This window comes from Fukomys damarensis, unplaced genomic scaffold (assembly GCF_012274545.1).
Source record: "Fukomys damarensis isolate Sample0158 unplaced genomic scaffold, DMR_v1.0_HiC HiC_scaffold_30, whole genome shotgun sequence".
NCBI classification, from domain to species: Eukaryota; Metazoa; Chordata; class Mammalia; order Rodentia; family Bathyergidae; genus Fukomys; species Fukomys damarensis.
In genome coordinates this window covers 56,909,151-56,921,959 of record NW_022900942.1, presented here as the reverse complement: position 1 = coordinate 56,921,959, position 12,809 = coordinate 56,909,151, and the positions used below count along the sequence as shown (strand labels likewise).

The following is a 12,809-nucleotide window of genomic DNA, read 5'->3' as shown; positions in this document are numbered from 1 at the left end:
CTTCGTCTTGGTTCATGTGAGGAAATCGATCCCTGCTTGGGGCAGACATCTAAAACAGGAACACACGTGGGAGTAGCTTGTGCCTGTCTGGATGGCAGAATGTTCTAGAAATTTAGGTTTCCAGCTCTCTCCAAAGGCTACAAAGGTGCTGAGACAGAGCTGGGTCTTTGCGGGACACTCTTGCCTGCGGTCCCTCACTCCTGATGGAGGCAAATCTTCCTGAGCGGTGGCAGCAGGCTTTCTTGGCGGCGTGGAAGATGGCAGGGCCAGCAAAACCCAGCCAAAGCAGAATGTGGCAGAGGTGATGAGCACTTCCAGGGGGTGGGGAAGGAGGGGGCCGTGGAACTGGCCACAGTGCTCCTCAGTACACCCTAGCTGGACGCTCCATAAAGTTGCACTGATGGCAGATCGGAGATGGCCATCTGTCGTCAACTCTGGGCCAGACAAAAAAATAATGCAATGGCAGCTCGCTAACAACAGGGCTGTTGGAGGAGGGAATGAGTCCTAGAAAGAAGAGGTGGTGTGCTCTCTTTTAATAGCAAAAGCCAGGCACTGATATGAACATAAAGAAATGAATGGATGGAGAATATTTTAAAACTGAACTAGGGTGCAGTAGGAATGATTCAAAAGCAAATGAAGTGGTTTCCGCTTACTGCAGTCACCTCTGCTGCCCTCACTTAGGTCATATTAGCCACTTGCTTCTTGAAAATTTGACTACCAGGACACATGATAGAGCAGTGAGGGCCAAATTTAGAAAAAGGTGAAACCAGGTTGTGCCTCCAAGCACACACACACCGATTAGACACTTAGGGGTACAAAATGGGTAATTGAAAACGCACTTACTCATTTAACTCAAATGAATTCCTTGTGATAGTCATGCTTATCTTTTTGTATGGATGCTTAATTTCTAGATGTAGTTTCGTTAAAAAGCAAAGTAAAAGTATATATCACCTTTCCATGCATTATAAATGCTATAAAATTTCAAAGTCCCTTGTTTAAGAAAAAACTTTTTTTTTGGGGGGGGTGCATAACAGTGAAACTAATGCAGGTTAGCGATGCCCTATTTCTGTGTCCTAGGTGATTAACTTTCTGCCTTCAATGGTAAGCCCAATCAATCTTGATTGAATTATCCAATATTAACAGCTGAAAGTGATCAAAACTAATGGTGAAAACATAGTGCCAGTCAATAAATCAATGCAAATGATTCGGTTCCTGGAGATCTGATCAAATAAAAGAAATAGATCAATTTAACCACTGAGCAAATTAAGTGGAAGTTGCCCCAGCACCAATTTTCTTCCAATGCCCTGCAGGCCCACAAGCAAGGAAATGATGGGATGTATAGAGTGGACCCGTTCCAGAATCATGCATTCATTTAACACAATTCACTCTCCTGCGAATCTCAAAGCCTCCCTGGTGTGTTTGGGGGATGAACAAAAGCTACACGGAGGTACAGCGGATCTAAGGGACCAGAGTGCCAAGGGGCAGGAGGGGCAGGAATGCTGCCCCTCCACACAGGCAGAGCCGGATATGCCAGATTCAGACGCAGTGACTGGCAGACACTTCCATCTGGGGCCTGGAAGGAGGACCATGTGACAGGAGGTGAGGCAGGACAGGGTCTGGACTCTGGTGATGAGGAAAGGAATTTTAAATTCCTGGAGAAATCAAAATTAAGCCTTGGAGAAATAAATATAGGAAAATTGTAAGCGAATGGTTCTGGAGGGCAAAACAGTGCAATGTGTTAGGATGCGTTGTGAGCGCTAACGTGCACTTTCCTGTTTGCACGGGGACGTCAGCTTCCCCAGGGAGAAAATATGAAAACAGAGTAAACTGAAAGAAGCCTTTCTCCAGACCATGCCCAGGGCCCACCTAGTCTTCCACGGAGGGCCAAGACAACCTTTTGGCCATATTTCCTTCAGTGGTGGGGGTTTTCACACTGTTTTGAAACACATTTCTGAAAGCAAATGTAAGTAGCTGAACTTTATAGTCAGATGCTAAAATACAAAACAAAAATATGGAAGACTCCTGATCATGTTCAAAAGATGAATGTTTACTAATAAGAATTTTACCTGGAAACCAATTAACATGAAACTCTGTCAAAGTATGATTAAATAGAAAATTATTTCAGTTAACTAAAACAGGGAATAAGAAATGTTCTCTTATGTCTGGGATAGAGATTTTTCCAAATAATGATGAACTGTGACTTTGTTTACTTGGAAAACCAGTAGGGATGCAGGAAGAGGGCCAGAGAGGTAATGTTCAATGGGTGTCTATTTACCAGCTTTTCCCCATGTACTTCTTCTAGCTGGAAAATAAATACCTCTCTTGGAATGCTCATAACAACTGATGATCTATTCCCTTATCTGAGAGTTATTCATATGCAAACCTTTTCTTTGCTAGTAGACTATAAATGAGATATATTTCTAACTGTTTTTGGTATTTTCATAGAGTGCGTGCTATCATCATGCATTCTAGCATTTGTGAGTTCTGACTATTAACAAAGACTCTTGAATATCCCAGCATGAATAATTCAAACCTTTTGAGACATGCACTTGTTGTGCCTTTACAGAAGACCTAATTTAAGGCCAGTTGCTAAACTAGTGAGGGACCCAATGAGCCATTCAGTAACCACATTCCAATGCTGCATTGGTGTCTTGGATGTCCCATCCTATGTGCATTAATTCATTTTGCTTTCAGAAATATGATGACAAAACTTAAGCTGCAGTTAAACTGTGATGCCAAAAATATTCATCAAACCTGAGTGATGTGATGGAAAAGTGATTGCAGAAGAAAATGAACCAGCTGTAGAGACAATGAAAAATTTCAACCTTAGTGAGATCTGAAAAGTCTTGGTACATCCCTTGGAATGTCAAATATGTTCTGCATTTTGAATGTGGAAAACACTGCTTTCATGATTTAATGAAGGGAAGAACAACATATCACAATTATCCTTGCTTCAAAAGAAAATGAAATGCCAGCATCTCAGAGCCTAAAGTTCAGCCAGTTTGCTCCAACCCCACTGTCTTGATTAAATTCCTAACAGGATGGATATGGGAGTTTCTAAGCAGACACATCAGGAGAAGAGGATGTTCTCACTGCCACCCAATGGCAGATTTTTCTAGAGGCTCCAATTAAACAGCGATTCATGTATTGGAAGAAAGTGGCCTATTCAACAGATTTTTACAAATGCACCATTTGCTCACACCTGTATAAACCACTTTGGACACAAATACGCATTGTAGGATATTATTCTTGGACCAGATCATCCTCTCTCGAAGCAGCTTCCCTGAGTTCTGCTGAAAAAAATCTGAGGTCTATTGGCAAAACATGTGAAACACTGACCATGTTCATTCATTTTTAAAAGAAAATGTTCATTTTGTTCAAATAATGGACTCTTAGTGCATCTGCCCTCCTGTCAACATGCTAGGTGGCCTCCGAAGCAGATGAGATGTTCTTGCAAAACTTGTATCTTGCTCAGAATCATGCATTATATGTTAATATCTGTATCTCTGCACTGGAATTTAGATCTTTTGGCCAGTAAGGTGTAGCGGTTGCTTGAAAGTCATACCTCACCCAGGCAAAAGGTTTGTCCTTGTGGCCTAGACAGAAAGTCTCACTGAAACAGAGGTTTCATCTTGCCTGACTGACAAGAGAGATGGCTGGTGATGTCCAAAGGATGGCGTACAGGTGCTTGACCTGCTGTCGATAATGCGGGATGGGGAATTATCTGAACTGACTGCTGGGTAGGCAGTGAAGTGAAAGCAACTCAGCGCATGTATACATGTGAACACAGATGTGATGGCATGTCATGTGTGTGTTGGTGTACAGTTTTCATTAATATTGTTTTTCTGTGTGTGTGATCACATATACATTTGTATATAAATTCCACGTCCAACAGGCATTTCTATTTATGCATTTTAAAAAAGGATTTCATGTTTTATCTGGCAGTAAACAATGACAGAAATAGAAATTATTTTATTATGGTCACAAGGTCATTTATGTTGTTACTGGGCAATTACAAAGTGCACATTCTAAGCTTACAGTATTATTCCTACTCAGATATAAGAAACAAATAAAGGGCTGGGGATTTAGCCCAGTGGTTCCACTGCCTGCCTCACAGGTACAGGCCCAAGGACCTGAGTTCAATCCCTGGTACCAAAACAACAAAATGAAACAAAAACAAAAACAGAAACAAATAAATTCTATGCTTTAAGTTCTTTAATAGGATTTCAGTTCCTGGACCTTTTGTTTTATGGGCTCCTGTGAAAAGTCCTTCTTTTTGAACTTTAGTGGTTAAAAAGTAGATGAGCTCAAGCGGTTTAAAATTTATACTTATTTTATTTTATATACTAAAGCATGACTACAGTAGGCTGATAAAATTGTCTCATTTTTCTATTCTATCATTATTTTCTATTGTCACCTTAATTTCAGTTGATTTTCTCTCTCATCATAGCAATTAACAAAACTGAATCATGTTTTTTCATATACTGGTTATTCCCATTTCGTATACAGGAAATAAAATAAATCAATATATTAAAATCTCCTTAATTCCATCCTCTAAGGTAAATTGGGTAACAAAAGCAAATGAACAAGACCATAAAGCTTTAAGGTTAACATATAAAAGAGAAAACACTTTCAAAGCTAGAAGTAAATTTCTGATCCATTTTTCTCAATATGTTGAAACCAAAGCCACTAATATTACTGGGCATTTTAGCAAATAGACCTGCATAGATATTCCCATGACTGTGGATTATAGCTTTGTGAAATATTGACTTTAGAGTCAATATTTCATCTCAGATTCACAATAATAATAACATACTTACTAACCAATAAGTACTGTTCTTATCTACAGAATAGTGCGCATATTAAGCCCAAGTATTCATATCAAGACCAAATATATATGATTTTAATGCCCGTAGCTTTGAATTACAAAATAAGTCTTGTTTTGGTCCAGGTCACAATGGGAATGAATCAAAAATGTTTTGAGAAATGCTTCACTTCCCAAGGTCACAAAGACTCGGAGCTGTGTGTTTTGTAATAAAACTTCTGTACTGTCAGCTCTCAAAGGGTGGTCCAGGTACTGTTGTGGTCTGCTAGACACTTTTAGGGATCTTTACAGGTGAACTCATCTTCATAATAATAGTAGGCATCATTTGCTCTTTACACTCTCATTACCTCAAGAGCGAACCACAGAATTTTCTAGAGGCTACGTAATGCGCGATGGCGTCATCCCTCTGGCAGCTATGAGGATGTGTGCTGCCTCCTACATTTTGATTATGAAGACTATAAACAGCTAGTAACCCACATAAAGCAGAGCCCTCTGTGAGTGCCAATAATTCCCGAGAATGCAAAGTCTTCCTTACATTAAAGAGTTTGAGAACCACTTGTAGAAAAGAGTGAACGCAAGTTAGGTGAGACCCTAAAGTAAATCATAAAAGAAACCCGGAATCTGGAAGGATGTGTCTAATTGCTCAGTCTTGTCTTACCTACAGAGGGTCAGAGAACACCACTGCCATAGTGCTGGGTCCTTTTCATGGCAGTAATTGAAGGTTACAAATTACTAATACAGTATAAAAGCGGAGGTTTATTGCAAACATTTTTTCAAGAATATTAGAGAAAAGCATCTATAGAATCTCTATAACTTTGATGTGAAGCCATTACTTACTCTGCTCTGCAGTTATCACTAATTAACAGCAACACTCTGTGTACTGACTGCATTTTTTTCTGAGTTCATGAACTAAACTCAGAACCACTTATTCTTTGACACCCATTTCAATAACAGTGCAATAGATCTTGAACTGGAAATTTAAGTCCTTTTAATAATGCATATTTTAAACAACTTGGCCTATGTCTACATTGAGTTGGCAAGCAGGCGTGATGTGATATTTTGGGGAAGTGGTAACGGGTAAGACAGAAACTCTTTCTTTGAGCCCATTGACATACAATGACAATTCGATGGGCTCACTTGATTTCAGAATGTATTTTAAAAGCTCCTTTCCTTTACTTATCTGTTCACTTGAAATAATAACCAAGAAGATAAACTATAAATTTCATATTTAGAGATATAAGTTGCTTAAATGTAGGTTCATCTTGGCCCAGGGAGACACAGGTGGCCCAGGTCCCTGTGTGCATGGGGATCGAGAAGAAGGTGGATTCTGTGCTCCTTGGTCTTTCCTCTACCAGGTAACCAGATCAGCTCCTACTTTAGCCGATTCAGGAGTTCAATGTAAGATTAATAGGACCCCCCATTTCAAGATGAATATTATTCATTACAATATTATTATAACATTAATTACAATACAAATATATAACATTGATTATAACACTATTAATTATAATCTCACAATAACAAAATAACTTTAAGTTTGGTTCCATTGTCCTCAATAGAAATGGAAAAATTTTAAGACAAAGCATCTTACAGGTATTTCACCAGGTAAATAAGGATAAGAAATCATATCCATTCCTCAAGTAAAGTAATAGGAAAAAAAGAGATTTTCCCATGATGATAAGTGATATTTCTGGAACAAAATTCAGGTGTCTGATTCATATTTTTAATGACCAGTCTATGGCCAAGAAGAATTGAAATAACCCAATGCTTATTCATATCCATTATTTCATTTTTACCTATAACAGCTCCGTGTGCTGTTTATTTCTTCCTGAGGCTCGGAGAAGTTACAGATCAAGCTCAGTCACCCATCTAGTGAGTGGGATGCTCAGGGCTAAAGCCAAAGCCTTTGGGTGCCAACATTTTCAACTACAGGGGTTCAGTTTTAGTAGTAATTATGCTATTCCAGTCACCGGAAGAAACACATCCTGGACAAGAGTACATTTTCTTCCTTTTCCCTTCTCCCTCCCAATATTAAGACCCTCGGGATGACAATAACCTGGATGTCCAGCTCATAGCCCACTGGGAAAAGGGCATGAATAAAACAGGATTTGGGAGACTGGGCCATGGCAAGTGAGGTGAATGATCCCACAGTCCAATAAACTTTACCCCTTTGCCTGTCACACTGGGTCAGGAGGTCCAATTATGGGTCTGTTCGAGTTCTTTTTATGATTGACAGCAGCCAGAGGCAAAATCACTTTGGTGTCTAGTAATCTGCTTTCTAATGTTCCCTGTGCACCCCCCCAGTCCCCTGCCCAGGCATCATGGCTGCCCAGGGTGAGTGAGACTGTAACTCCACATTTAAAACACCCCATGATCCCTGAAGAATAGTAATCGGGTTCAAGCCTGCTCCTTGTGGGGAGAACATTACCTGCAGCTCTGTTTGGAAGAAAAACTTCTGCGGACACTGTGTGCAGTCATAGATCTTGTCTTCTTGTCCATGGGCAGAGAAAATATGCTGCTGCAACTTGTTCGCTTGAACAAACACTGAAACGAGCCAAAGGGCAAAGCATGGTGAAGCCGGGTTATTCTGTCTCTGAAATGCCCTCAGCCCATGGCCCACACTTGTGGGGCGTGACTGACCGCACACACCTGGGAAGAGGGGACTCACGGCTGGGTCTCTGGCTTTTGTTGAGATGCACTTCTATTGAGCACCTCATTCAGTCTGAACAGCTCCAAAGCAACGGTTTATGGAGGCCCTGCTCCCTATAAATCTTTTAAAATAAAGCTGAAAATTGTCAAACACACCGCTCTGTCTGGAAAGAAATGACTCCTATTTCTCAGCAATCCATAGGTTAAGAAATCACAGATGCCAAAACCATGTTTATTGTACTCGCCTAAAGTTAGAGCTAGCAAACAGTTCTCTATTTAAATGTGTTAATGTTAAAAATTATATCCCACAGCTACTCTGGGGCACTGTCTATAAATGTACAACAGAACGGCAGGTAAATTCTCTTTGGATACTTTAAGATCAACTCAGCCCACACACCGAATGCGAGGGTTTCAATAATATAAACATGTTCAATTTTAATGACTACAAAACAAGGCCCTAAGACAGTGTAACAGTTTACCTGGGAGACATACTATTAATAATTAAATTGTATATGCCAGAGGCGGTGTTTGGGTTGGCAGAACTGACTTCTGATGGATGCCTGGTGCACTGTGACCTAAAAAAGTTTGCATCTACAATATTAATCCATATAGGCGGGAAAAGGATTTATTAAAGATGTTGGCATTTGACTTTGACTCCACTCTAATCATGAAAATTATTCTAATTGCTAGCCAACCTAAAATATTAGAATATTGTCCTTATGAGTCATACATTTTAATCACATTTCTCATTACTTAAAAAACTGCTCAGATTTCCTTGCCCAGCTAACATGCTTTCTGGTGGAAGGGCTTTTTTTTTTTTTTTCCTCGTATTTGTTATTTCTAAATTACTTCAAGATACACTAACAGAATTTGGGTCTTTCTGTACAGAAAATGATCCAGACTATTCATGATGAATGCATTTATCTCTCTTTATGTACATCAACAAAAATAAATGTTTTTTAATACAGATTTGCAACTCATCTCCATATCTTAATTTTATGAGGGCTCTGGCTATAGCATGAAAGAAATGTTTTATTGGGGATCTTAATTGGGAGAATTGTGACTATGCTCCTCTATGTGGACTTATTGGGAATACAGACTCTTGACTCTGTGTCTTAACACATGTATTACTGATCGTGGAAAAAACATCAATATGTTACGAACTCTGGAAGTACAAAAGAAGACTTCCAAACGAAGGATGGAATTACTGCACGAAGGAAACAAACAGGCAACTATGGAAAGCAAAATCGTGGACAAGCTTGGGTCCTACGGGTGGGAACCAGGAAATACACATGGCTCCTCTCTTTCCATTTTATTATACAACAGAAATCCATAGGCTGGATGTCACGAGGGTAAATCATCAATACTTGGAATTTTGCTATGCAAACAAAGAAATCAGTTTTGAAGGACTCAACCCACACACCCCCCATAGGGCAAATATGAAGGAAACATATAGCCTCGAGGGCCTGGACCACTGAGTCCAAGACACATGGGAAATAATCACCAAAGATTTTTCCAAAATAACTTTGCCATTTTGGGGGCTGAACCAGAGACAAGTGTGATCATATTTCAACTCCCATGGGTTTCACATGATAACTTCTGATTTACCTCATTCTCCCCACTGAAACCATAATGCTATAACACCTAATAAAAGTTTCTTTAAAGCATAAATTTATATCAACTTTAAAATTTCAATTTCATAGGAAATAAATGTCTCATCTAATCTGTTTTCTACTTTGAAGAATCCCGGGAACATTTTAATGCTATCGTTTTTATTTCTTATGGCGAGCATTACAAAACGCTCTGGGTATAAGTAACAGACGTTGTGTTGCCAACCCGGCTGCACTTTTCCTTGCACATCTGTGATTAAAAAGCAGCGCTGGCCCTGATAACCTTTTAACACTGGAGGAAAAAAGTGAACACAACATGGATATCGCTTTCTAAATGGAAAAGTGCAAACTTGAGAGAGAACTTGAAATGCCATTCGCTCGTCCTGACAGTTAACCTTCCTGCCCGTCGGAGCCTTTAAGTAGGCTGCAATCAATAATGCTAATCACCAGAAATCAAACATCTTCTCCCAAATTGAACCGGAGCCCTCTTTGCAAAAGGCCATAGCCATGGGAAGTGTGCTTTGGTAGGAGAGATGTGACGGGGTCAGGAAAGTCTCTGGAGTTTTCCTGAAATGAGCGTCTTACCTGTAAAGCAGACAGGACACTTGAAGGTGCCACCCATCCCTTCGAAGCTGTGCTCTATCAGGTGGCACTGGAGTTTGGCGGGGGAGTCGAAGGTCTGGCTGCAGAGCTTGCATTCGTGGTTCAGTCCTTCATCTGTTAGGGAAAAGGCAGGGACAGAAAAGAAAAGGTGAAACCCCGCATATCTTCCATAGACAAGTGAGTTAAGTGTAACTCCACACGTTAAAGCATTTATATCCCGTGATATAAATGTGTGTAGTGGGAGATATGGTTTCTGGTTATTTTGTCTTATTTATGAGTATATCAATTTAAAACATTTCTGGTATTTAAAATCCAAAGATAATCAGAAGTCAGATTTTATTAAGCTTTTAAAATATAATTAGTGTATCAATAACAAAGCATCTAGTTTGACTGCATGGGCTCTGTATTTCCAAAGCCCTAAAAGAAAGGACCCACAGAAGAGTGGATAGGTTTTCCTCAGTGCCTCTCTCTACTGGTTTACCCAAAAGTTTCCAAAGTTTGTGTTCCTAACCATAGGTTTTTAACAGTGTTCCCATGGATACAGACTTCCTTCGTTTATCTATTCCAAAATTTTCTGGTAATGCTTATACTTCCTTTTCAATACTTTCTTTCTCTGCTTTGTACAGCTAGCCCCCAAATTCCTCCCAACCACTGTTTCCTTAACTTTGTCAGACAGTTTTAATTTTGTCTGCAGACCTCTGCCTTTCTCCAAAGCATTTTCACAAGCTCCACTTTTTTCTTTCATAGCGACGTGACAGCAGAAAACTATACCCTAGGACTCAGAGCCAGGAAGTACCTCTAATGCTTGCTGGATTTCAGACTCTGTTGTTCTATTTGCTTACAGATATGAATCCACATCATCTCGGGGCAAGCCCATGAGGAATACTATTATTAGACCCATTTTACAGATGAGATGAGTGAGGCCCAGAGTGTTTGAATAACTTTTCCCTGAGACACAACTGCTAATAATTGCAAGACCCCCCCCATAATTTAAATGTAGTCTGGGATCAGAGACCAAGGTCTGTGATCTTAACTGGTAGCTTATGTTGTCTTCCTCATACTTCCAAGACTACTTGTCCAGAAGAATGTGAGGGAGAGGCTTCACTTTACCCTGGCTCATTACCAAGTCATATTTTACCATCTCTTATTTGCAGTAATTTAAAATACTCCTAAGGAACATCTGTAAAACATAATCACACCATGGGGGCAACCAGTCTCTGGAGTTATTTCCTTCCATTCGAAGACAACAGTCTTGTGTAAGTCCTTTGCCAGCTGATACTATTGGCAATACAAAGTCTCAAGTACAAAGTGAGTTATTATTAGCTAACTAGGAGTAAAATCACTCTATTTGTATTCCTAATCTTTCTTCTCACACAAGTATGAGTCTTTAGAAGCAGAGGACTAGAATTTGTTTAAAAAAGTGAGAGAGAGAGAGAGAGAGAGAGAGAGAGAGAAGCAAAGCACTAATTAAGCCACCCAGTACTATCTACATTTCACAAGACATAAAAACCTACTCTGTATTTGGGTGGCACAGTAAATTCCTTGATTATAATTATGTAAGAGGGAGTTTAACTGTGCCTATCGATATGACAAGGGGTTATACAAAAGGCTTTAGGGATTATATAAGATCAAGTGTATTTTCCCCTTTTAAAAAAGTTGTTCCTTTCTTTATAAAAAAAAATTCCTAAAGTCACCCAAAATTTCCAAATTTTAGTCATGAAGAAACACAAGCAACACTATTTATGGTAAGGAATTGGATTAGCAAGTTAAGATTGTCAGAAACACTTGCCAGTGTAAAGCTGACCATTTCTTCAATGGTTACACCTCTTATTTTAGACTGCCAGAAGGTAACTGAGGGTTTTAATGTCATTTTAAAATTGTATGTTTTATTCTCATGCTGAACCTCACAGAATGCACAATTAAAATAACAATCAATAAAATTTATATTTGTTCTGCACACAAACCAAGATATAGCCTATGGATGTGAGCTAGTACACATTTGTTCCAGAGTTCTTAAAACTGTAATAGTCTCAAAGAAACATATGCAGACCTGTGCATGGAAAGGGAACTATGCATGTTAGAATAGTCTTGAATACGACATCCTCCTCCTTTATTGGAAGTGTTTTGTTTGGAAAAAGGAGGAAAAACAAATAAGATATATGTGTATACAGACAAGAAAAAATGGCTTTTTCAATTTGTATTTATTTCCTACCCAAAGAAAAGAGATGTTGCTTTCCAAAATGTTAAATAAGCCAGATTTAGTCAGGTGATTCATGAAAAGAGAACACACAGTCATAGTGGTGTTTACAGACTTTTGGCACAGACTTGTCAGGTCTTCTGCCCTTTATTTGTGGATGCCCAGAGTTATGCAGATGATAATGATGGCATCCAGTATTTTTAGAGCTATTTTTGCAGCTTAAAAGTCCACTGTAAGATTAAGAAAATACTGGAGGTTCTACCTGCCTTTTATTTGTAAATTACCTGATGAGGTCTTTCCAATAAACTGATCTCCCAGGTATTTGATGAGAAGAGAAAATACATCTCAACTGTCACACAGCAAACCATAAGATAAACAAAAGCCACAGAGCCCCTACGTAGACACCGAACACACTGCCTCGTTCTCCCACTGTGGTCCCCTATTCCTCCATCCTCACACTTGCTTATCGCTGCAGGGCCAAATGTGGAATGAGAAAGAAAGGTGGGAGACACAAAATATTTTCATGACTGGCTAAATAATTCATTCTATATTTTTTAATGGAAGGGAGGGGGCATACGTAATAACAGATACCTTATGAAACTTCTGTATAATTCGAATTTCCAAGGTGCGTCCTTACTTAGAATCTGTTTACCTCTGCTCTCGTGGATTCTATATTCACCTCGTGTGACTAACAGCAGCATCTCAACTTTCAAAGCCTTTCTAAGACCCCTAGAACGAGGGATCTGGCTGAGTTAAACTCCATTTCCTTTCAAAGCTGACGATCATTAGGTGAGACCATCAACACTTCCAATTTCAAGGGAACCCAAGGCTTAGGCTTGGGATGTTGCCCTGAAGCCACAACTTGAACCTTGTCTCCCCACTGCTTCTTCCTAAAGGTGCCAAAAAGCTCAAAAATTCAATCAAA

General features: G+C 39.4%; 1 protein-coding gene across 2 annotated transcripts in view; it reads right to left on the bottom strand.

Moving 5' to 3' along the window:
• Positions 1–12,809, bottom strand: part of Znf521 (zinc finger protein 521) — a 271,829-nt gene that overhangs the window by 18,535 nt on the left and 240,485 nt on the right. For both annotated transcript variants that reach the window (XM_019210649.2, XM_010643688.2), the window contains exons 6-7: positions 9,670–9,801; positions 7,254–7,369 (exon numbers count right to left, since the gene is read on the bottom strand). In XM_019210649.2, coding sequence (XP_019066194.1) covers positions 7,254–7,369; positions 9,670–9,801 — 248 coding nt within the window. The remainder of the gene's footprint in view (positions 1–7,253; positions 7,370–9,669; positions 9,802–12,809) is intronic.